Source organism: Ceratotherium simum, chromosome 12 (assembly GCF_057802395.1).
Source record: "Ceratotherium simum simum isolate JZ-2026a chromosome 12, ASM5780239v1, whole genome shotgun sequence".
Lineage (NCBI taxonomy): Eukaryota > Metazoa > Chordata > Mammalia > Perissodactyla > Rhinocerotidae > Ceratotherium > Ceratotherium simum.
Genome location: NC_141911.1, coordinates 44209054 through 44235345, shown reverse-complemented (window position 1 = coordinate 44235345; position 26292 = coordinate 44209054). Strand labels below are relative to the sequence as shown.

Genomic DNA, 26292 nt, shown 5'->3' with positions numbered 1-26292 from the left:
AGGCTGAGACACACTGGCCTTCCCACGGGCACTGGGGCTCCCTCTGAATGAGCTGGAGTTGGGATGAGGAAGGGACCCCAACTTTGCTTTGTGGGAAGCTGTGTCTTTTTGTTTTTTGCTGAGGAAGATTAGCCCTGAGCTAACATCTGCTGCCAATCTTCCTCTTTTTTTGCTTGAGGAAGATTTGCCCTGAGCTAACATCTGTGCTAATCTTCCTCTGTTTCGTATGTGGGTCACCGCCACAACATGGCTGACGAGTGGTGTAGGTCCACACCCAGGATCCGAACCCAGGCTGCCGAAGTGGAGTGTGCAGAACTTAACCACCAGGCCATGGGGCCAGCGCCTTGGAGCTGCTTCTTTAAAGAGCAAAATGATTGTGTTGACAGAGGGAGGGGCTCTGATGAATGGGTTCTGCAGGAGAAGCCCCCAGCTGTGGAGGGACGGGCTCTCCCTGGGGGTGTGGGGCATTGCTCTGACAAGGGAGAGGCCCTGGACTCACATGGAGACTGTGTGTGGTGTTCCCTACTAGATGCCAACTCAAAATATTGGGCCACTTCTTTCCTCAAGGGCCCTCTTCCTTCTCAGGACATAGATTCTAGTTTATTTTTTAACAATTTATGCTACAAACTTCTAGTTATAAGATAAATGAGTCCTGAGGATATAAGGTACAGCATGGTGACTATGGTTACCAATACTACATTGTGTATTTGAAAGTTGCTAAGAGAGTAGATCTTAAAAGTTCTCATCACAAGAAAAAATTTGTATGTGGGGTGATGGATGTTAACTAAACTTATCGTGGCAATGATTTTGCACTATATACATATATCAAATCATTATGTTGTACACCTGACCCTAACACAATGTCATATATCAATTATATCTCAATTAAAAAAAATTATGGTCACCATGATCATGGGAGAGTCAAGGTGACAGTGGGAGGCAGCATGGTACGGGGGACAGGGCACAACTGGAATCTACTGGACTTGGGTTCAAATTCTGGGTCTGCCATTTACTGGGGAATAAAGTTAAAATCAGTTTAAATTAGCATTTAAATGTCAATGAGATTAAGTAAATGCTTCCATCTGCTCACTTTTTCCACAGGAGGTGACAAAGGCCTCAGCAAGGCCTTGGAGCCAGGGAGGGGAATACAGGGGTCCAGAGGTTGGAAGAGAAGAAGGGGAAATGGTTTTGGAATTGGCTGAGAAGCTGGTTTAACTGCAGGTGCTGCTGCTGGAGGGCTAACCCCACAGGCTGAGCCGGAGCTGTGGGCTGGCAGAGAGACAGACTTAACGCAAGTTCAGGAAGCAACTCCCAGGCCAGATAAAGATCCATGACTGGCAGCTGGGACCTGCCTGCCTTCCTGATTCCTGTTCCAGAGCAAAGGTCACCCAGCCTCCGGAACCCTCTTTTTTTTCCCCGCCCCCAGCTTTGTTTACCTTATAAGGAAGTTCAGCATTGCAAAGTCGAAAGTGCCTCTGTTATCTACAAATAGTTCTGTGAACCAGAACATTCTATATGAAAGATGGCTGGGAATTCAATCTTGCTGGCTGCTGTCTCTGTCCTCTCTGCCTGTCAGCAAAGTAAGAATCCCGGGCGGGGTGTGTGTGTGGGGTGGGGGGTGGCAGAGGGAGGGAGGTCCGGTGTTGGGGTTTCATACTTCCTTGCTGGTGGCCCTGTAGCACAGTCTGCTCAGTATCATCAGTGCCTCCTTCCCTGGGGCCAGGGAGAGATTTGGAAAAATCTAGGAATTAGTTCTCCCAACGGGACGTGGTGGGCCCTCCGAGCCCAGCGATTCTGCATTGTCTGTGGTTAAAACCCCCAGCCCAGTTCAAATGAGCATTAGAAGCGGGCTAACCTGGGGGAGTGGGCTATATACATTAATGAGGAGTGTTTCAAAGGTAACATCTTTCCTGCTTGTAAACCATGGCTGGGATTTCTTGAACCCCGATCTTTTAATTAATGTGTTTTCTTAAATAAACTGCCTGTGGCGGGTATGATTGTTAGGTTAAAAAAAATCTCCCTCAGAAATACGAGCTTCAGATTAAGTAAGTAATTCTAAATTTTAAAGCGTCTTCCCACCAGGATTATTCAGTATTCCGATTGCCTGCTTAAGCAGAGGGCTTTTTCTCACGTTCAATTCATCTTTTCTTACCTACAATGCTGACTTAACATGCTAAATGGGGAAGAGGGCCTGAGCACCGGTGAGCAAGACTTCTTACCTAGGATGCATATTTCTTTATTTGTCCAAGCGCTTGTCCCAGGAACCAGGGCAGGGCTTGGACTGCTCGGGTGCCCACGAAGGCACCACAGCTGAGGATAAAGTCCAGCCTGCACGCATGCTCAATGTCTTGCCTAGCCAGTCTGTTTTGTGAGAGTATGCAAATATTATACCCCAAGACACATTTTGTAGTTTGATTCACAATCTTTTCTGGAGTAGAGCAGGATGTTTATTCTCTATTTAAGAAGCACTTAGGTCTGAAGTGCCCTGTGCCAACCCCCTGGTTCAGACAGACCTACTCATAGGCACTACCGACCCTGCATGTGCCCTCATCCTGGCACTGCCGAGAGCACAGGAGCAGGTCCACGGACGCCCCCAGGCTGAAAGAGCCTCTGCTGTCCTCACAGAGAGGCTTCTGTTTGCTGGTGGGTCCAGGGGACAGTGGGAACTGTGGGCAGAAGGCCGGGCAGGTAGTGCTGTGGTGGGTGGGAGTGGGAAGAGGGGAGAGGAGACTGGGCCAGTGGTGGTTGGTGGTGGACAGGGAGTGTTTAATGATGGGGTGGAAGAGAGGGAGAGAGAAGACACAGCTGGTTAGGCCGTCCCGTGGCTTAGCGGTTATGTGCGCCTGCTCCACTGCTGGCAGCCCGGGTTCGGATGCCGGGCGCGCACCGAGGCACTGCTTCTCCAGTCATGCTGAGGCCGAGTCCCACATACAGCAACTAGAAGGATGTGCAGCTATGACATACAACTGTCTACTGGGGCTTTGGGGGAAAAATAAAATAAATAAATAAATAAAATTACAAACGTTTCACTTAAAAAAAAAAACAAGACACAGCTGGTTAGCTGGCATTAAGAACCAGAATTTGCTGTTTTTGCAAAAGTTGGAGTTTATGGAGATGGGACACCATGCTCCATGGTCGAAGCAGCTCAGGTTTTGAAGACAGACAGACTGCTATCTGTCTGGTCCAGCCACTTACCAGTTGGTTGCCCCTGGCCAGGATATTCTGTCCTTCAATGTCCTTATCGAAGAGGGTTAAATAGGACATTGGGTAAAAAGTGCTCGCCAGGGTGCCTGGCCGGAGGTTGTCCGTTCCTATCCTCGGCTGCCTCCCCACAGAGAGAAGCTTCTGCTGGATTGAGAGGTAGCCACGTGGTGAAGCAGCCCAGCTATGGCTGGGGGAGCCAGCGTGTGTGTGGGTCTCCATTCACTCTCCCTAGGACTCGTATGTCCCTCTGGAGAAAGCCGGGGAAGAGAAAAGACAGGCAAAGCCAGAGGAGATTATTCTCAAGTAGTTTTTAATCAACTCACAAGAAGGGAAATAAAATGGAAGCTCTCCCGGAAAAGTGGTGAAATAGCCTTTCCACCCTCCTCATGTTGTCCCACCAGTAGCCATGCTCTCTCTAAGGCCCCTGACCCGAAAGAAAAGAAAGGGGCTTCTATCCCTGGGGGCTGTTCTGGCCCAACTGAGTCCTTCCTGGGGCTGGGGCTGGGCTGCGTGGGGAGTACTGAAGCACCTCTTCATTTACTGAAGCTCATTCCTCCCATTTGCTGCTGCTACAGGCAGGTGCCGACCACGTGCCATGAACAGCCTAGAGGAAGACAGCACTTCAAAGCTTTCACTTATTCAGCTTTATTTTGAAGCTCCAGGTTCATTGCTAATGTCAACCTACAAAAACAGAAAGCAGTTTAAGAGGCAAAGCGTTTGTTTGGGATCAAAGAACTGCAATTTGGGGAGCACAGATTCAGCTAGAAACCCAAACAGTGTCCTGCTAGGGAGTAAAAGTCGGGGGCTTTTAAAGGCAAAGAAAGGAGGTTGTATTACAAAGAATTTTAATTGGAGTTGGAGGGAGAAGCTAGTCTTGGCTAAACATTGATTGACTATAGATTGTATCTTCAGAAACTCCACAATCCTCAGTCTTTGTGATCAGGATGTTCGTTCTGCTGACTTCTCAAACAATTGCTTGTAAAACAATTGCCTTTTGGCCCAGTCCAAAGGTTTGGCCCAGTCCAAAGGTTTGGCCCAGTCCAAGGTGAAAGACAGCAAAACAGTTTCTCTGGAAAGGTAGCTCCAACTCCCTTTTAAATGGCTCTGCTAAAGTCAATTTTGACACTAGGGTATAAATCTAGGGGCACACATCTTTCATTGCTTCCATCTTTAGACACGTAGCGTTTTTTCCAAGGCTGTGGCGGAGTTATAAGCAATGGTAACAGCAGGGTCGAGAGCAGCTGAGTCCCAGTTTTCCCCTCCATGGATAGATTCCCGTTTTGGCTCCAGCTGGGCCCATGAGCCGCCCATCAGCTATTGGCCTCTGCAGACTTATGCTGCCTTGAAAGGATTTAGCCAGGGTTGGAAACAATAATGCCCAACCCCACATTTTTCTCATCTTCACCCTCCTCCTTCAGGCTTCAGTGATGTGACTGCAGGAGGAAAACTCCAGTGCTAATCGTTTACACACTGCAGATGTCCAGCTACAGCTTTGAAATCCAAAACAACAGTATATTTGTGGCAGAGGGGAATTGGGGGAAGAGAAGCAGCCTGCTGTGAGACCCTTACTAGACCAGGTTCAATATCTACTGACTTCTTGTCAGAGGGGAGATAGTATTGCATTTCAGGAGGAAACACATCACCCCACTAAAGTAAGGCACCGAGAGATTGAAGCTACAAACTTGGTGTGGAAAAGGAAACTATTTTTAAAATGTTAGTAAGTAGGAAATGGATATTGAGGGACTAAAATAAGTGAGACCAGAATAGGGTTGGAGAGAACCGGTAAGGAACAGAAACTGGAGGAAATAATCTGAAGGGAGATAATAGACCCAGAAATTAATTATGGGGTAAAAAGAGGGAGATAAAGACAGGAGGTGAGAACTAGTCACAGAGAAGGAGTGTGAGTCTGAAAGTGAGAGGTTCACAGAGCTAATCACCAGTTGCTGGTGATCCTGCACCTTCCATACAGCAAATGGAAGAGAAAGTCAGAATCATTTTATAATAGGGAAACTGAGTCAGACAGGGAGCCATCATCCCCAAAAGTTTTATTGTGACCCTCCCCGGCCCTCCTCACCTCCAGGCAACCACTGATCTGTTTTATGTCACTATGGATTCATTTGCATTTATGAGAACTTTGCATAAATGAAATTATAGAGTAGTACTTTTTTTTTTTGTTCTTCTTTTATTCAGCATAATTATTTTGAGGTTCATCCATGTTGTTTTGTGTATCAATGGTTCATTCTTTTTCACTGTTGAGTAGTATCCTATTGTATGGATATACCACAGTTTGTATATCTACTCACTTGTTGATGGACATTTGTGTTAGGGTTGTCCAGAGAAACAGAACCAATGGAATACACATACACACAGATATTTATTTTAAGAAATTGGCTCCTACAATAGTGGGAGCTGGCAAATCTGAAATTTGAAGGGCAAGCTAGAAGACTGGACATTCTAGCAACGGTTGATGTTGCAGTCTTGAGTCCAGAGACAGTCTGGAGGCAAAATTCCTTCCTATTTGGGGGACCTCAGTCTTTTCTCTTAAGGCCTTCAACTGATTGGATGAGGCCCACCCACATTAAGGAGGGCAATCTGCTTTATTCAAAGTCTACTGACGTAAATCTTAATCACGTCTGAAAAAATACCTTCACTAAAACATCTAGACTGGTGTTTGACTGAACAACTGGGCACTATGGCCTAGCCTAGTTGACACATAAAATTAACCATCACAAAGTTGTTTCTAATTTTTGGCTATTACAAATGAAGATGCTGTGAACATTTGTGTACAAGTCTTCATATGGACCTACGATTTCATTTCTCTTGGGGAAATACCTAGAATTGGAATAACTGAGTCAGATGGTGGATGTATGTCTAACTAAAAAATCCCTTCCAAATGTTTTTCCAAAGTGGTTGTACCACTTTACACTCCTATCTGCAGTGTATGAGAATTCCAGTTTCTCTTATATCCTGACCTGTCTGTCTTTTTTAATTGGTATGATCTATCTTTTAAATTTTAGACATTTTAATGGATATGTAGTGGTATCTGTGGTTTAAATTTACATTTTATGAATGAATAATGATGCAGCACATTTTTAACATTAATACCTCTTTACTTGCAGGTTATTTTGCTTTGCAGGTAGGAAAGGCAAGATTAAAATACAAAATTACGCCCCCGGCAGTCTCTGGGTCACCAGAGTTTGAAAGAATATTCCGTGCACAGTAAGTAATGCTTCTCCCACCCTTCAGGGATCTGGGCCTGCCTCTTACACACAATTCCTGATTAGGGGGAAGTTGTGCAGAGAAGATAGCCCGTTATAACAAACCACTCTTCATGGCTGAGACCCTTCTCATGATCCTTGAGGCTTGAAATATCCAGTGCATGGAGTCTCTACCCACCTATATTACAAATTCAGAGAGTGCATTTACAGAAAGGCTGGGATCTTAGGAGAGACTGCTGTACCTTTAAGCATGGCAATTTGGCTAGAGCCCCCTTAAGCACCCTGAGAGTTCAGTAGCCTCAAGTTAGGTTAGTTATGCTATCAATTTTCTATCTTTTCTATCTTTATTTCTTCCTCTCCACTTCAAAACAGAGGTGGGTCAGTATTATCCTCTGCCCATGACCCATTTCCTAAAATCAGAAACCTGTAAGAATGAGGAAGCTTTCCATTTCACGTCTATTCGTAGTGATTTTGATCATCTTGGGCACCTCGCCTTTTCAGATCCACACAGAATGTTCCACCATAAACATCATGAATTTGCCTGCTGCAAGGCACTAGGGCTCCCCTTATATTTTATTCCCCTAAGTGCTTTTAAAAACATTGCACATATCACCATATGTACATCACTCGGTTCTTTCGTTAATACCTTGGGATTTTTCATCGTGGTTGTAAGCGAGGTTGACCTATGATTTTCCTTTCTTGTATGGTTCTTGTCTCATTTGGATATCAAGATTATACTAGTCTCACAGAATGAATTAGAGAATTATTTTGTCAGAGAATTTTAATAAGATTGGAAGAGTGTGTTCCTTCAAAGTTATTAGAATTTACCTATAAAATGATCTAAACCTGATGTATTCCTTGTGGAAAAATTTTAAACTATGGGACTTGATTTCTTTAATGATTATGGGACTATTCAGTCTTTTTATTATATCTTGAATCAGTTTGGGCAAGTCGTGGTCCTTGAGCTGACCACATTGATCTCTTGTTCATCTATTTGCTCCCAGGAGGATTGCATAGACTATTCCCTAGGCTTGAAAGTGGAATGAATACCACTGGTAGTACAAGAGATAATTTTAAGAGGTGCATAGACATGATTTATTTAAAAAAATTTTATTGTGGTAAGAACATGTAACATGAGATCTACCCTCTTAACAAATTTTTAAGTGTATAATACATTATTGTTGACTATAGGTGCAATGTTGTACAGCAGATCTCCAGAGCTTGTTCATTTTGCTTGACTGAAACTTTATGCCTGAGACGTGATTTTAAATAACATTGAATCTGGGGGCCAGGCCCGGGGCGTAGCAGTTAAGTGCACGCTCTCCGCTGCTGGCGGCCAGGGTTTGGATCCTGGGGGCGCACTGACGCACCGCTTGTCAGGCCATGCTGTGGCAGCATCCTAGATAAAAGTGGAGGAAGATGGGCATAGATGTTAGCCCAGGGCCAGCCTTCCCCAGCAAAAAAAGAGGAGGATTGGCATGGAGATTAGCTCAGTGCTGATCTTCCTCACACACACACACACACACACACACGCACATTTAAAAAAAAAAAAGTTGAATCACATGATAAGAAAGTCATTTCCATTTCATCTGTCTGAATCTTTATGGTTATGTCAAGTGGAAAGTATTGGTTTGGTGTCAGTACGTCCACACTCCAAAATTAATATTTATTTTTATGAGACTAATACATGTATGTGGTCTAGAAAATAAAGTGAGATTACAAGCCTTATTCAAACAAATAACTCTCTCTATCTTCAATCCATCCCTAGAGACAACCATTGGCACCTCTTTTGACTACTCCTGTTGGTATCTACTTCCATATTGTGCTTTCACTGCTATTTATTGATTCACAAATTTTAGACATTATCAATTGACTTCCTATAATGGAAGAAAGAATTTCATGCTCCTCCACATCGTGTTTTCCTTATCTCATCCTTCCAGTAAAGTTATATCACTTTGTTGAGTTAAATTAATAGCCAATGTTTATATTATTGATTAAGTAAATAATGTTCAAAACTGAATCAAATAGTAGATTACGATTACATTTCGTTCTTATGCAATTTTTTGTTTTAGCTAGGGTTAATAATTGACTCTTTGTTTTTCGTTTGCTTAGTTTCCTCGATTCTTCAACAGAACTGAAAATCTACTCAATACATTCAAATACATTAAGTAATCTAGTAATACCATTGTTCTTTTTCTTGGAGTCACCTGCTCGAGTCTTCCATTTTTCTGCTCTAATCTGGAGGTTGCTCTTCAGGCCTGTCAGCTCCACAGCTGTCATCCTGAGACTTCCTATCATCATCCTAGGAATTTCCCTTATACTCTACTGATTTGAATCACTTGTTTCCTGGATCTCATATTTTCCTATTTATTTGTTTTGTCTCTCATTTTGGTGGAGTACACCCTGTGGAAGCTTCCTGAGAGAAGGTAAATGGTAGGTCAAATTTTGAGACTTTACATTTCTGAAAATGCCTTTATTCTGCATCACAGTTGATTGATGGCTTGGTTAGGCATATATTTCTATGTTAAAAATCATTACCCTCAGAATTTTGAAACTACCACTGCATTATTTTTTAGTTTCCACTGATATTGTTGAAATGTTCTGTACTGTTCTAATTCCTGATCCTTTGGATCAGTTTGGAAACCGTGGAAGCTTTAGGATCTTCCCCTCATCTCCGTGCCGTGAGATGTTACAGTGTTGTGCTTGCTCAGAGGCATTTGTCTTCACTATGCTGAACCTTAGATGAGGTTTTTTCACAGCCTGAAAACTCATGTCCTTCTGTTCTAGAATATTTTTTTTGATATTATGTTTTCCCACAAATTTTCTCTACTTGGTTTTCTCTGTTCTTTCATTCTTAAAACATATATTAGTTGTATGTTGACCTCCTGGACTCCTCACCTAGTTTTATCTTCAGTTTTTTATCTTCTTGGACTTTTTTCTTTGTGGGAAATTTCTTGAACTTCTAACTTCTTAGTGATTTTTTAAAAAAATTTCAGATATCAGTTTTAATTCTTAAGAATTCGTTCTTATTCACTGATTGTTCTGTAGTTGTTGTTGCTGCTGCTGCTGTTAAATCATCTTCTTTTTTGTTTCATGGATGCAATTTGTTCTCTTATATCAGAGGATTATAATGATAATGTTTTGGTTTTTTAAAAATAATATTCTGTAGCATTTCTGTTTCTTCCAATCTCATTTTTATTGTCTATCTTGGCTTTTGTCTTTCATTTTTGTTTGTTATTCACCCATTCAATATTTATTGAGCACCTCTGTACACCAGGCACTGTTCTAGTAGCTTGGGCTATGGAAACTCTTTTCTCCTGCTTCCTTGCCTTAAGCATAGCCAAGGAGCCTGATGTTATGACTAATTCTATCTTTAAGTGGAACTTGACGTCTCATAGCAATCGCTTCAAGGTCCCTCTGACCACCACTTAAGTACCTGTTTCCTATCTGAGGTCACCTCAGGTTGGATGTTCATTTGTCAAGCAGAGATGATAATTATGGAGCCCAGCTTACACAGTGACCAGCCCAGGACCCCTTCCTAGAGTCTTTGTTCAAATTCCTCTTCTCCTCCTACAGGGAAGGACTCAGAGATGACTATCTCTAGAGTTTTGCAGTCTCTTGCCAGACTACATTTTTAAAAATCATGAAAATAGCAAGATAATTTCACCAAGGGCCATTCCTTCATGTTATTGCTGAATTTAGAGAATTCTATCTAGTCTAATTTGAGCACTTTGATCCCTTTAGATTAAAGGCTTTTATAAATCCAAAAAGTAGATCCAAGTAATAAATTGATCTTGTAATTTAAATATATTTCTTCTGATTCTATCCTCACCAGAAGAGAACAGCTGCTGATGACCTCACTCTTTTTCATATACTTGAGGACCATTATTAAGTGTCTTTCATCTTTTATATTTTGAGGTCTGGTAGCACTAATTCTTTAGCTTTTTTCCTCAATTATTAAAAAATTTTGGTTGCTCTCTTTAGACTAAAATTTTTCATATTATTTCTAAACCTGGAGCCTAGAAGTGGATAGTACCCCAACAATGGTTTCATCAGTTCTGAGTAAGACAGAAGAATTGCCTCTTACTTCGTTCTTGTTAATGCACCACTATTTGCTTAATTCTGAATTATTCAGTTCCTGTTCCAGAATTAACCTGCCACAAGGCACAAGTAAACCCAATCACCATGGATCTGAGTACTCTTTAGAAATATTAGCCCCCTCTTACTCTACTATAGTTCTGTAATTTTTTTTTTTTTTTTTGCCATTTCACTAACTTTTTATACTCACTTTGAATTCTAGTCCTGAAATTTAGAAATTAAAACTAGAGACCTTAATGTATGTTTAAAAACTATGGAGAAAAGGAAAATTCACAAACAGTAATTTTTCAAATATTCTGCAACACTAGGGTTATACTAATGTGAGTCACTTGCTTTTGCAGTAAGTACAAAGAAGTTAAAAAGAGGCAGTAAACACACCTCCATTTTTCTTACAAGTGTGCCCACCTTAGACATTAGCTGAAAGCATAAGATGTACTTATCCACTGAGTTATAAAGGGCTCGGGATCTCCAAGATGAGAGGATGACTAAATGATGAATTCTTCAAACTCCATCCTCCTCCTCCACAAACCACTTGTATTAGTCAGCGGTGGCTGCTATAATACCACAGACTGAGTGGCCAACAGACATTTATTTTCTCACATTTCTGGAGGCTGCAAGTCTAAGATTAAGGTTCTGGCCAATTTGATTTCTGGTGAGAACTCTCTTCTCTTGGCTTGCAATGTTCTCACATGGCCTTTCCTTGGTGCATGGAGAGAAAGTGTGTGTGTCAGTCGGTCATTCTTCCTGTCTGGTGGGCGTCAGAGAGCTCTCTTGTGTCTCTGCTTATAAACACACCAATCCTATCGGATCAGGGCCCCATGCTTCTGACTTCATTCAACCTTAATTACTTCCTTACTCCAAATACAACCACACTGAGGGTTAAGGCTTCAACATATGAATTTGGGAGGACATAAATATTTATTAGTTTATGCCGTCACCAAACAGCTTCTGTCACATAAGCTGGGTGATTCTCAAGTAGTCAGGGGACGAGAGGCAGCTGGAATTTGGATGAACTATAAGCCTCACTCCCTTGTCAGCTCATCCCGTTCCTTATCAGCAGCACCACTGAAGTACTGGTTAGATTCATGCCCTCCTGCCACCAGGGGCAACCTCCCTCTGGTGTCCCTACACAAGGGTTACTTGACAAGGAGCAATTTAGACAGTTATGGATCTATATAAAAAGATTAGCTTTAGCAACCTTTCATCCACAAGCCTTTTCTGAGCATGCTAACCTGTTGCTCTGACCCCCAGCCAGCGTAATAATCCGAAAGACTTCCCAGGGTCTAAAGTCAGCAGACCGAGGCTGGGTCATTTGTTGACAGTGCAAGCAGCTCATGGCGGTGTGCAGCCCACTGCTTCCCAACAAGTCACCGAAACAAAAGGAGAAAGAAAAAGGAGCGACAAAAAACTTGAAAGAAGGAAACCTCCTTGTGTTGCCTTGTCTGCTTTTTATTTTTTAAAAGATGTCATACTATAAGCATGGCATTAGAAGTGTTCTATGGCTGATCAGGTTTTCCCCTTTGGCAAATGGTTCAGATTTTCTATGAATAAGATTGTTACAAGCAAAGTTTCATGTTGTGTGTTCATTAGGAATCTATCTATCAAAAAGCAGAAATATTCAGTGTTTTAGGTCAGAGGAGTCCCAGGTGATGTGTACACACTGAAGGGGTGCACTGAGTCATCTGCTGTAGGGGAGAGGAAAATATTGGAGCTTCTATTTACATTTACTCTTAAAATATCATCCTTTAATTTCTATTTTGTGTGTGTTTTATAATGTATATGATATTCTTTTCCAGTAGAATGTATTAGCTGTGCTAATAGATCAACCTCATATTCCCAGTGGTTTAACACAATTGGAAATTTACATCTTGCTCATATCAAGTCCTATATGGGTCTTCCTGGTTGGGTGGCATTTCATGTGGTCATTTAGAAGCCTAGGCTCCTTCCATCCAAGGAGTATATCCCCATCCAGGTCCTCAGAGGTTCTCTCCATTCCACCAGCACACCAGCTATTTGGCTCAGAAGTGACATATTTTGTTTTCACTTACTTTCCATTGGCAAGAAGTAGCCCCACCCAAATCCAAGGAGGCTGGGAAATGTAGTCCCTGACTGGGCAGCTCCTGCAAAGCATCCACTTCATATCATCTTAGTTGCCAGCCAGCCACCTCTGCTACAGGACGACATGTGTATATTATGGAGGTCAAACAACCATCAGGGATATGCAACTAGAGAAGACTGGAGACGAGTGTTTTAGGAACTGCCAGATTTAGGGCTGCCAGACCACAATTTGATTCCTTTTTTCCAAAATGAGGTGAACTTTGTAGTACACTTAATGACTGAGACAAGGCCCAAGCAGTACATAGTTCAGGACTACCCTCACTGCTCCCAGCCCTCAGACCACTGCAGTGGTCACATGTCCTGCGCCCCCAGGCACAGACTCCTTTGGAGTTGGGGATGGACCAGGGAGTGTTTCAGCAGCTCTAACCACTCAGTCTTCCCAGGCTCTGTCAGCCCGTCCTTTAGGGTGACCACTCTTTCCAGTTTGCCTGGGACTTTCCTGGTTTTAGCACTCAAATTTCTAGGTCCCAGGAAACCCCACAGTTCCAGGCAAACCGGAACACTTTACCTGGGACTGTCCTGGTTTTACAACTGAAAGTCCCACGTTCTGAAAAGCTTTTCAGTCCAGGGCAAACCAGGATGGTTGGTCACCCTACTGTCCTTCCAGCAAAGACTCTTTCTGTTATTACCCCCGGGTAGAATTTGAGGCCCATGGTGACATCTGCCTATAACAAAGGAGAAGCTTCTCCCTAATCTTTTTATGGGAAGTTTAAATATCAAAGCACACAGGATCATTGGGTACAGAGGACTCCAACCAGGAAATGAGTAGACAGATTCGTTTTCCCTCAGTGTGGATGTGCAGGAAAGGGAGAGTCCATCAGTGGGCATAATCAACCATACCCTCTGTTCCCACACAAAGGGAAGTTGACACAGCTGCAGCCAGCTGTTTTCTGGCCCATTTGGAGATTTTTCTTGAGATCTTGTAATAAGAGGATAGAATATATCTGCCTTCATGTCCAAAAAGAGATCATAAATTATTTTCATTTTGGTTTTCGTGTCAGTATAACTGTAATTAGTCACTGATAGGATTGTTCAGAATGAATTCTCAGTTTGGTCACCTTGAGTTGAACAATGTCTGTTGACAGCTTACTGCAAACGAGCTATCCTGGGACACATCTGGGCACGGACCACTTAACCGTGGTATGGGGGTGTGGAGGGGCCGAGAAGTGCTGGTGGCAGAAGGACGTGGTCACATGGTGGAGTGGGTGGAGGAGGTCATAAGGAGCAGCTAGAATGGCATTCCAGTTATTTCCAGGCCAAGCAATACCTGATGTTTTCAGCAGGCAGCAGAGAATATTGTTGGCAATGGAGGGTCCCCAGGACTGGCTGTCAAAGAATTATTTTCAATCTCTGAAAGAAGATAGCAAGAAATGGACAGATCCTCGGGGCTTAAGGCAAGTCAGTAAAAGAGGGACCAGGAGAAAAGTACAATGAGCACAGGTGGGACCTGCGGTCAGGGTGAGACCAACAGTGACTAACTGTAGGGGACAAAGGGTCTCATTTCTAAGGAGAGGAGAGGAGGCTGCAAAGATAGGGTACTAAACTGCCCAGATACTCCAAGCTTTGCTCTCTGGGAGCACAAATGCAGTTACGTTCACATCCTTGCCTGAGTCTCAATGACTTCTAACCACCTTGCTCACCCAGGACCTCAGCACCCCCTTGCCCCATCTTCCCACTTACTTCCCGGAGCCCCAGGAGATGCGCCCAGGGACAGAGCCCCAGCTGGCAAGCAATTTAAGGGAGGGGCTGTGCCGCTGCCCTGCTCTAGTCCTCCAGTCATGTGAGCATGGTACCCCTCCCCAGGTTCTAGAGTGTTCCATGACTGTGACGGGGCTGTACTGTGGTCTGTGGCAGAGGGAGGTGAGGGCTATGGCTCTCCCCAGCTCTTTGTCGCTTTTGTCATCTGAGGCACTGCTCCCGTCTAGAATCTCACCACGTCTTTCATGAAGGCCATCTTTCGGCTTTCAGCCTGACCTCCACTCAGGTGTGAAAACAGCCCCATAACATCCTTCCATGCTCCTCATTTCCTCTCTCTTTCTTGCCCAAGGGCAAAAGACCCCATAACATCCTTCCATGCTCCTCATTTCCTCTCTCTTTCTTGCCCAAGGGCAAAAGACCCCATAACATCCTTCCATGCTCCTCATTTCCTCTCTCTTTCTTGCCCAAGGGGAAAAGACCCCATAACATCCTTCCATGCTCCTCATTTCCTCTCTCTTTCTTGCCCAAGGGGAAAAGACCCCATAACATCCTTCCATGCTCCTCATTTCCTCTCTCTTTCTTGCCCAAAGGGCTTCTTTCTCCTGCAGATAAGACATACAAAAGCACTCATGCATATCAACGTATGTGGACAGACACCACAGAGGCCACAGATCCACGGGTTCTGCCCTCTGCAGTGCAATTTGGGCTTGGCCAGGATGCTCTTAGACAATATTCTCTCTCTGCCCCCACACGCCTAGCCAAAGGCACTAGTACAGTGGAAAGAAAAACTTCTAAATAGACTTTTATGAAGAATAAAATGGACTGGTTTTGAAGGTGATTTTTTAAAAATCTCATCAAGGCTAATTTTGCACAGTTTTGTGGAAAAACTTAACCTTTAAATTTGGAATAACTTAAGGTGTATTACAAGACTAGGTAAAAGATGGGACAATTATGTTTTGTTTCCCAAAAGGATCGTATAAAACTCCAATGAGTATGGAGTGCAGAGCGTTCTGCTACTACTCTCTTTTACTTCATGGAAAACAGTTCTATGAATTTAGCCATGGAAAAGGAAATGTTGGGAAGCTGTTTATTCTTTAACATAGCTGTAAATATTCTGACCATACAAATTATAAAGCATCTTTTCACTTAACCTATCATAGCAACTTGCAAACTTAACACATTAGTAAAAAGGCAGCCATCAGAAGCAAAATAATGCGGGGGCCGGCCCTGTGGCTTAGCGGTTAAGTGCGCGCACTCCGCTACCGGCGGCCCTGGTTCGGATCCAGGCGCGCACCGACGCACTGCTTCTCCGGCCACGCTGAGGCCGCATCCCACATACAGCAACTAGAAGGATGTGCAACAACAACATACAACTATCTACTGGGGCTTTGGGGGACAAAAATGAGGAGGATTGGCAATAGATGTTAGCTTAGAGCCGGTCTTCCTTAGCAAAAAGAGGAGGATTAACATGGATGTTAGCTCAGGGCTGATCTTCCTCACAAAAAAAAAAAATTAAAAAAAAAGCAAAATAATGCGAAAGATGGGAAGAGCAGAGAGAAAAATCTCAGTACTTCCCTGTGTACTAAAAAGTTGTGGTTATGGTTTGTGAGGGTATCACCAGAGTTAGGCTAGAGACAAGACATTCCTTGGGTCATTAGTGGCCTTTCAGGCCTTAAAGACAACAGTAAAAAAAATGAGGAAGAGGGGCTGTCCTGGTGGCATAGTGGTTAGGTTTGTGTGCTCCACTTCGGCAGCCTGGAGTTCTCAGGTTTGAATCCCAGGTGTGGACTGATACACCACTCATCAAGCCATGCTGTGGCAGTGTCCCACATACAAAATGGAGGAAGATGGGCACAGATGTTAGCTCAGGGCCAATATTCTTCACCAAAAAATAAAGAAGAAGAAGAAAGCATTTTGCATTCATATTATGCGTTTCTGATTTTTCCAGGGGTCTGACAATTGCTCTCCTGGCTCTTAGAGTGCTGTGTGGGTAACTTCACTGTTGTCTTTGCTGGTGGGGGATTAAAAATTTTCACTCATGTTTCAGGACCTGCACCAGCTGGGTCTTTGTATGAGCATTGAGTTATGCAGTTAATTATGCAGTTTTCTTACTCAGCTTTAAGAGATATTTGAATTCTTATCAGGGAGCTTTTTCTCTTGTAATTGAAGCATAAACTGATAAGGTTGAGCTGATCCAGCTACAATATCTGCTAATACTTTGTTGAGGAGTTTTGAATCTATGTTCATCAGATATATTGATCTATAATTTTCTTTTCTTGTAGTGTTCTTTTCTAGCTTTGGTGTCAGGGTAATGCTGGCTTTGTAAAATGAATTTGCAAGTATTCTCTCCTCTTCTATATTTTGGAAGAATTTGAGAGGGATTGGTATTAATTCTTCTTTCCATGTTTGGTAGAACTCACCAGTTAAGCCATCTGGTCCTGGACTTTTGTGTGTTTGGTGGTTTTTGATTAGGGAGTCAATCTCCTTACTAGTAATTGGTCAGTCCAGATTTTCTATTTCTTCTTGCTTCAGTCTTGGTAGGTTGTATGTTTCTAGGAATTTATCCTTTTCTTCTAGGTTATCTAATTTGTTGGCATATAATTGGTCATAATAGTTTCTTATGATCCTTAGTATTTCTGTGTTATCAATTGTAATGTCTCTTTCATTTCTGATTTTATTTATTTGAGTCTTCTGTTTTTCTTAGTCTAGCTAGAGTTTTGTCAATTTTGTTTATCTTTTCAAAAAATCAGGTTTTAGTTTCATTGATCTTTTCTCTTGTCTTTTTAGTCTCTATTTCATATTTCTGCTCTGATCTTTGTTATTTCCTTTCTTCAGCTAACTTTGGGCTTAGTTTGTTCTTTTTCTAGTTCCTTGAGGTGTAAAGTTAGATTGTTTATTTTTTTTTCTTAATGTAGGTGTTTATTGCTATAAACTTGCCTCTAGAATTGTTTTTGCTGTATCCCATAGTTTTAGTGTTGTGTTTCCATTTTCATTTGTCTTAAAATATTTTTTGATTTCACTTTTGATTTCTTCTTTGACTCATTGGTTGTCCAGGAACATATTGTTTAATCTTTACATATTTGTGAATTTCCCAGTTTTCTTTTTGTAATTGACTTCTAGTTTCATACCATTGTGGTAAGAAAAGATGCTCGATATTATTTCAGTCTTCTTATATTTATTAAGACTTGCTTTGATCTATCCTGGAGAATGTTCCGTGTGCACTTGAGAAGGAATGTTTATTCTGCTGTTGTTGGATGGAATGTTCTGTATGTCTGTTAGGTCTACTGGTCTAATATGGAGTTTAAGTCCAATGTTCCCTTATTGATTTTCCATCTGGATAATCTATCCATTCTTGAAAGTGGGGTATTGAAGTCCCCTACTCTTATTGTATTGCTATGTATTTCTCCCTTCAAATCTGTTAATATTTGCTCTGATGTTGGGTACATAAATATTTATAATTGTTATATCCTTTTGGTTAATTGACCCCTTTATCCTTATATAATGGCCTTCTCTGTCTCTTGTCACAGTTTTTGGCTTACAGTCTATTTTGTCTGATATAAGTGTAGCTACCTCTATTCTCTTTTGGTTTCCATTTACGTAGAATATCTTTTTCCATCCCTTCACTTTCAGGCTCTGTGTGTTCAAAAAGCTGAAGTGAGTCTTTCATAGGCAGCATAGAGTTGAGCATTGTTTTTCTATCCATTCAGCCACTCTATGTCTTTTGATTGGAGAATTTAGTTCATTTACATTTAAAATAATTGTTGATAGGTATGGACTTAACAATTACCATTTTGTTAATTATTTTCTGGCTGTTTTGTAATTCCTTTGTTCCTTTCTTCCTCTCTTCCTTTGTGATTTGATGGTTTTCTGTAGTAGTATGCTTTGATTCCTTTGTCTTTATCTTTTGTGTATCTACTATAGGATTTTGCTTTGTGGTTACCACGAAGCTTATGTAAAACATTTTATATTTTATATAAAGACTTATAAAAAACAGTCTATTTTAAGCAGATGATAGCAACTTAACTTCAAATGCATACAAAAGCTCTACATTTTTATGCTCCTTTCCCATTTTATGTTTTTGATGTCACAATTTATATCTTTTTATATTGTATATCCATTAGCAAATTATTGTAGTTGTAGTTATTTTTAATACTCTTGTCCTTTAACCTTTATACTAGAGTTATAAGTGATTTGCCCACCACCATTGCAATATTAGAGTATTCTGAATTTACTTATATATTTACCTTTACCAGTGAGTTTTATCCTTTCATTTGTTTTTGTGTTAGTAATTAGCATTCTTTCATTTCAACTTGAAGACCTCCCTTTAACGTTTCATCTAAGGCCTGTCTAGTGATGATGAAATGCTGAAGCTTTTGTTTAGAATATTCTTTATCTCTCCTTCAAATTTGAAGGACAACTTTGCAGGGTAGAGTATTCTTGTTTGGCAGTTTTTTTCTTTCAGCACTTTGAATATATCATCTCACTCCCTCCTGGCCTGCAAAGTTTAAAACTGCTTCTTTGTTTGCTAGGGTCCTGTGGGACTTGTGAATGCAAGCCCCATTGGCTATTAGAGCTAGGTAATTTGGGGGCCTGTCCCTCAGGAGGCAGCCACAAAAGCTAGGGTGCCAGATGTGTGTACAAGCTCTTTCCAGATGAGTACTGGCAATCTGGTTTTATCGTTGGAGCAAGCCGTAATAAGAAGGCAGGAGAAGTGCCTATCTGTGCACATCATAGCACTGGGGAGCAGCTGGGAATTGAGGGATCCTTCTTGATTGTATGGTGCTGTGCTGGGGGTGGTGTTTATGGGGAGAGTGTGTCTCAGACTTTCCTATCCATTTCATTGTGGGTATTTTCTCATTTGCCTGATGCGTAGGAGTCACTCAGTTGGTTTATGGATTTCTTTAAGAGGGAATTGCTTTGTTTAGTTATACATTCAGTGCATCTATGAGAGGAGGGAAGTTCAGAAGCCTCCTATGTTGCCATCTTGGTTGCAAAAACAAAATGAAAACTTTTTTTTTTATTTAAAAAAAAATCACTCATGGTGACCTGGGCTAGAAAACTCAGTCTTCAAGAACCAGAATCAACTATTTCTGGGTCAATTGCCTCATACCCTTAAGTACTCAAGCTTTAAGGCTTATTTAAGGGAAGAAGTGGGATCATTTATAACCCTGTAGACTATGACTCTTCCACCAGTATCAACTCAAGACCTCATTATGAATTACACTGAAGTTTTTTCTGGTTGTGATATTGTCAGCAAAGAGCTCAGCCAACCTAACCAAGATCATTTGGGGGCATAGCACAGGAAAGAAGATGAATATAATTCATCTTTTTTCCCTTTGCTAGGTACAGATGAATTAATTATAGTTCCCAGAGAATGATTCCCTTTTGCTTAAAATAGTATCAAATTTTCCATCCAAGTCATCTACGAATAGAAGCAATTTGACTTGACATTAGCACAGAGCTTTGGAATCTGGAGATGACACAGTCTACCTTTGATTCTCTGCGAGGCACCGGTCAGCTTGGGTTCTCAGGCCTTAGTTGTTTCTCCATAAATTGAGAATAAAATATGCTCATTTGTTTACTTCAGGAGGTTTTAGGGGAATTGTTTAAAGACCATTTTTTAATGTGCTGAGTATCTCAAGTGGGAGGCAATAATGTAAGGGAATTTGGGGGAAGAAATCCATTTAATATGAACTGAGTTATTTTCTGGGTTATTTAGATAAGATACAGAATGATCTTTAGCCTCAGAATCAGGACCATCTCAAGGCCTGGCTTTTGGAAAAGAGCTACAGTTCATTTCTACTAACTGGCAACTTAATTGTAGGAGAGCGATTCTTGACCCTGCTTGAGGTTTGAGTCCCATCTTGAAAGACTCATTCTACATGTAAGGACATTTAAGCTCTTTATGTAAATTCTTATATTATTTTTGTAAGAAGAGACTGGACATTTATCTCTAGATGAAAACTCAATGCTTTGGTGTATAGACTTCTTGTAAAATAACCTGTCTTTATTTTTTCCTGCAGACAAAACTCTGTGGAGTGTTACCCCATATTCGTGATTACACTGTGGATGGCCGGATGGTATTTCAACCAAGGTAATTTTAAATACAGTCAACTCTGTCCTAATGATGACTACAGTTCTTAAAACTATTAAGGAGCAGGCATGTAATCACACATCTCCTGATCCTGGAAATTGTTTTAAACAAAATGAGCAATGTCTGTGCATCACAGAGCACTGTGCTGCAGATACGCTAACTCTGGCTTCATTCCAATTTAATTCAGTAATTTTTTTAAAACTTGGAACAAACTGTATGTTGGACACTCCAGGATAAAAACGACACAAGATTTGTCTTCAAATCTAATGTTTTAAATTCTAATTTATCTTCAGGAACAGAACACAGAATTAACAATTTACCCTAATTATTATAGCTAATATTTATTGAGCATTTACTCTGAGCATTTACTGTTTTTAAGTTTTATACATATATTATCTCATGTATAGGTTTTTAGGATTAAAAACCTTCTTGTGAGGTAGTTTCTATAATTAATTCCTATTTTACAGATGAAGGAACTGAAGAACAGAGAGGTTAAGTAATTTGTCCAACTGAACATTCACCAATGTAGAAGAAAATTAGCTTTCAAGCACAGGGCAGGGTCTATAGGTATTTGACCCAACAACCCATGTATCTTTTCTTAAGAGTTCCCAAGGATGTAGTGCTATTGTTTGTATGTAGCAACTTGACAAACATCTACTTTCTATCTGACTGGGGTCTCCTTGGTGCGCTGAGGGCTTTACCCAAACTCTGCCTGTCCCTCTCACAGGAGGTTGGACCAGCACAAGCTCCCTTAGTTGGAGAAATTCAATCCCTTTTGCTTTCTGGTAACTCTCACTGCCTCATTTGGCTTTGACACCTGATTGCTAAGATTTAAATAACCCAAAATCCAGCTGTTTTCATAGGCCAACGGTATCACCTTCTGCTTGTAATTTTTACTGTCAACTGAGGAATTTCAGATAAAATGTCCTTTAGAGAAAGGCTTCTTAACTTTATCCAACTCACATTTTTGTCCCTTAAGGGCATGAATGAAGGCAGTTGTTCCTTGTCAGGTGAGACCACATTAACAACTAATAAGAAAAGTGCCTTCTGATAATGGGGCTCAGTCTCTGCTCTTCGACCCTTTGGATTTCACCGTGATGGGCTGAGTGAGGCCGACTGCCTGTCAGGAAAGGATTTCTTGGGTATTTTCGTGTAGTAATTTTCTTTTTGTTCTTTCTCATCCCAAGCAAGTAGCCCATTAACTGCCGTGAACAGTTCTCATTGGCTTTGTGGGAGTAATTCATTAGATAGGAAGTTTTAAAACCTCAGCGTGCCCAGAATCTCTCCACTTCCTCAGACGCCAGGTGGCCCTGCCACTCCTTCTTTTCTGGCTTTTTGCTTGGCCTCCTCGTTCTCATCCTTCAGCCCCCAACACAAATGTCATCCCCTCAGGAAGGCCTTCCCTGACCCCTTTCTAAAGGTGGCCTCCTCCGGTTCCTGCTGTCCCATTCCTCTTCATTTCTTTCACCGCTTGTTCAAATCGGTAATTTTCTTCTCATTTTTCTCTTTGTTGTCTGTCTCTGATGATAAACTCCATTAAGGCAGGGAGCTTGTATCTATTTCACTGCTAATCCCAATCCTTAGAATAATACCTGATATATGGTAGAAACTAAAGAAAATGTTTGTGACCTAATAACATAAATTTAATTCTATCTAGCCTATCAGAGTCCCACAGATAGACTCCAAATTTGTACAAGAGGGCTCTGGCAATTTGCATCTATGAGGTGCTGAGGAAGAGAAAGGATCCATAATGTAGGGAAGATATTGATATTTTTCATGGGACATGATGGCAGAACACCACACCACCCTTTACGTTTCTTTCAGGTAAAACTCATATACAATGAAATGCATAAATCTGAAGTGTATTATTTGATGAGTTTTTGACACATGTATACACCTATGTGACCCAAATCCCTATCAACATATAGAACATGACTACCACCCAGAAAGTTTCCTCGTGCCTTTCCCAGTCAATCCCTTTCAGAGGCAAACACTGTTCTGATTTTTTTCATCATAGTTTAGTTTTGCCCATTCTAGAACTTTCCATAGTTGGAATCATAGAGTATGTACTGTTGCGTAACTCTTCATTCACTCAGCAAAATGTTGTTGAGCTTCACCATGTTGTTGCGAGCATCTGTTTCTTTTCAATGCTGAGTGGTATTCCATTGTATAGTTGTCATAGTTTGGTTATCCATTCTTCTGTTGATAGACTTCTGGGCTGTTTCCAGTTTTTGGCTATTATGAATAAAGCTGCAACAAATATTCTGTACAAGCATTTTTATGGACATATGCTTTCATCTCTCTTGCATAAATACATAGGAATGGAATTGCTGGGTCAAAAAGTTGGTTAAGTTTTACTATCAGAGCTTTTCCCAAAGTGGCTGTACTGTTTTGCATTCCCACCAGTAATGTGTGAGGATTCCAATATCACCAACATTTTGTGTTGTCAGTCTTTTTAGATTTTAGCCATTCTGGTGAGTGTGCAGTGGTGTCATCTCATTGTGGCTTTAAGTCACAGTTTGCTGATATTGAATAATGTTGAATAACGTTGAAAAAATTTTCATATACTTATTGGTACATTTGTTTATCTTCCTATGTGAATTGTCTATTCAAATATTTTGCCCACTTACAAATTAAGTTTTTTTTCTTTCATTATCGAATTGTCAGAGTTCTCTATATATTCTGGACACAAGTCTTTTGTCAGATATATGTTTTGTGAGTATTTTCTCAGTTTTCACACCACATTTTGAGAGATGGCTATCATACCCTCTATCTTTATTTTTTTCTCTATAGTTTTTGCTACTTGTCTGGGTCTCGTGTACATCTATGCCCGTCACCAGTATTTCTGGGGATATTCAGAAGCTGCTAACAAAAGGTAAGGAGAACCTGAGAATTGGGTGTTTAGGTAAAAAGTGGCAGGATAGAGTTTGAATTAGTTTCCTGTTCCTGAGAATATTAACAGCACTAACGGTTGTGATTGCAAAAGTGATCTATGCTGCCTGAGGCCAAGTCTCACCAGGCCGTACACAATTAGATGTGGGACAGAAAATGCAAATATAAAACTGTGCACTGAATGTGCACTCCTTGACCACCACATTTTAAATCCTTGCAAAAATTTTGCAGTATCTCCAAAACGTTACCAAGGAAATAATCCTTCCCAGCTTTGATAATCCTTTGAATGTTCAAAGGAGCCAATTAACCTCTGTGGTTGGCTTCCCCTTTAATTTATGTGATGAATCAAAATTTTCAAACGGCAAAAACATGGAAGTTCCGGACGGTGTCGACGGTGAGCAGCCTACTTTAGGACCCCCAGCGTCACCACTGCAGCCCAGTCTATCACCTCCCTCCCTCATGTCTGCCCTGCAGGATCGCTGGTTTCCGGTTGAGTCTGGGGATTTTGGCCTTGTTGACCGTCCTGGGTGCACTGGGGATTGCAAACAGCTTTCTGGATGAATATCTGGACCTCAATATTGCCAAGAAACTGAGGCGCTTCTGACTTTTCCCCTCCTTTGCTCAAATGCTTGCAGAAGATGTTTTCATCCTGAAGGTTATACTTGTTTAATTAAAAAAAATAAAAGTCTTTGTTTTGTTTTTTTTGAAATGGCTTTGTAGAAACATACCCTTTAGAGAATACATTTCTTGTTTGTTTAAGAACTGAAATTTGCTCTGAGCCCTGGTTTTAGAAGTGTGTGCTGAAGTCATGACTGCTCTTGGGGGCAGAAAGCAAGGCAGAAAGCCCTGAGTGCTGGGCTTTCCGTGGCCCACTGCCATCACTCACCTCTGAGACTGCTTCTCTTTTATGGAAAGTTCCAGACAGATGCTGATAAGGCAGCCGAGCTCACTTCATTGGTTGCAGGAAAGCAACAGATGGCTGCATGTGGGAGAAGTCAGGCAAACACACAGAGTAGCCAGAGAAGAGAGTCATCAACTAATGGCACAAAACAAATCTGGCTGTGCAAATGGACTTCATAAAGAAAAAGGAAAAAGAAAAAAAAGGCATATCATTTTCAAGGAACTATCCAGAGACTAGTGCTCAGTGCATGTTCTTGCCCCGGGGCAGGGGAAGGAGGGTCGTGGTCACAGCTGGAGAGTCTAGGCTGGGTTCTGCTGCACTTCCTGTGTCACGGGGGGTTTGTGGCTGGTGGCTGTTGTGACCCTGATGTGCGGTCACTGTCTGGCCCAATGCCAATGACCTTTCCTCACTTTCTTCATCTGTAAAATGGGAATGAGCCCACCTCACAGTCTTCAGGGACCTTAGGAAAATGGAATCGTGAGCCTATATAACACGTTTTAACATCGGGAAAAGAGCTCTCTGTCAATTTTTCCAAAGAAAGTTGAACAGCCTTGAGTCTGGGGTGGGCATCTTCCAGAAGCTGTTTATTGGAACATTTCTTTTTTATGGGTACAAAGGAAGTTACAAAGGGTATGAATAATAGAAAAAGAAAGAAAGGCATTTAAACACTAGTGTTTCCAGCATAGCAGGGAAGAAGACATGACAATCTCTTGCATCTAAAATAGCAGTACTAAATATCTCCAAGTTCGCTGAGAACGCACTGGTCTGGGAGGGGGATGTCTGGTGCCCCCACTCACTGGCTGTTTGACTTTGGGTAAGGCACCTCACCAATAGAGGCGGCGTAGCAAGAAGCGAAGACTCCAGGGCCAGACAATGCTAATCCTGTTCTATCTCTTGCTGGCTATGCTACCCAGCACTTTGTAGCTCTCTGCCTCAGTTTTCTCTTAGGTAAAATGGGGCTACTATTCTAAAATGATGATTCTACAGTCATTTTACTTTTTAGTATTCTGATCAGTTATGGTGACTTGTGACATTTTAATTGTTTTATACATTGAAGACAATGAAGGGAGAGAGAGTGCAAGTGTTTGACCCTAGAGCACAATTACTGCATAATCATATCCAAGTTGTGGGAAAAACCACAACTTGCCAAATCTTACTCTTGAGGATTTTTAAACAATTTCTATTTTGCATCTAAATTGGAACTATTTAAAGATGTAAACTATAAATACACACACACACAGTTTTGTTTAAACGTGGAAAAAGAAGATGGGAGCACCAAGACATCAGGGCTTTGTACCTTTAAATATCTGAACTATAGAATTTATTTCCTTTGTTCTAATTCTATTGTTACCAAGGCAACCTCTTGATTATTTTAATTCCTATAAATTTGGCTACAGGGAGTAAACCTGCCAGCCAGAGAGATGTGAGTTTCCGATCTATTTGATAGTTACCTATATATTTTTGTATATTAGTAAATTGACTGATTTTATTTTCAGAAATCAGATTCATTGCCTCAAAAAGAGAATGTTGTGAAAAATGGGATGGAGAAGATCTTTTCTGTATTGTCTTGAAAAAAAAAAGCATAAAAACAAAATGCAGTGTGGGATCCTTGATCAAATCCTGGTCAGAAAAAAACAGTTATGGAAGACATTTTGGAGACAATTGGGACAATTTGAATATGGAGTGAGAATTAGATGATATTAGGGGATTAACGTTAATTGTGTTAGGACGTTGTGGCTAGAGAAGAGAACGTCCTAATTCTTTGGAGCTGCATGCTGAGAGGTTGAGGGGTGAAGTGGCTGGAGGTGTATAACTTACTTTGAAATGGTTCCGCAAAATATATATGTGAAGCACATATGGCAAAGTGTTAGCAATTATTAAATCGAGTTGGTAAGTGGATAGATATTCATTGTACTATTCTTTCTATTTTTCTTATTGTTTGAAAATGTTCATAATAAAAATTTTAAAAATCTGAAGCAAAGTTAAAACCTAAAATCAGGTTCTTGGTAGCTCTGAAGATTTTTTATGTTGAGTCCTGTTAAGATTGATTTGGGATCTGTGATAGGGAC

General features: G+C 41.2%; 1 protein-coding gene across 2 annotated transcripts; it reads left to right on the top strand.

The window, feature by feature from the left end:
• Window positions 1–1434: 1434 nt before the first annotated feature.
• On the top strand, window positions 1435–24031 carry MGST2 (microsomal glutathione S-transferase 2). 2 transcript variants are annotated; one of them, XM_004426481.3, is made up of 5 exons: window positions 1443–1580; window positions 6324–6423; window positions 20360–20430; window positions 23224–23305; window positions 23797–24031. In XM_004426481.3, exons 1-5 carry the CDS (start codon window positions 1523–1525, stop codon window positions 23924–23926), a joined length of 441 nt encoding a protein of 146 aa, XP_004426538.1. In that variant the 5' UTR covers window positions 1443–1522; the 3' UTR covers window positions 23927–24031. The 2 variants fall into 2 exon arrangements, with proteins under 2 accessions (XP_087293721.1, XP_004426538.1); XM_087437595.1 differs by lacking the exon at window positions 20360–20430 and having other exon boundaries at window positions 1435–1580.
• The last annotated feature ends 2261 nt before the right edge of the window (window positions 24032–26292 follow it).

Coding starts and splice junctions, on each gene's coding strand:
- MGST2 (XM_004426481.3), top strand. CDS start 1,523: ATGGCTGGGAATTCAATCTTGCTGGCTGCTGTCTCTGTCCTCTCTGCC. Junction 6,424..20,359: donor GAAAGAATATTCCGTGCACA/GTAAGTAATGCT, acceptor TTTTTCCTGCAG/ACAAAACTCTGTGGAGTGTT. Junction 23,306..23,796: donor TCAGAAGCTGCTAACAAAAG/GTAAGGAGAACC, acceptor TCTGCCCTGCAG/GATCGCTGGTTTCCGGTTGA.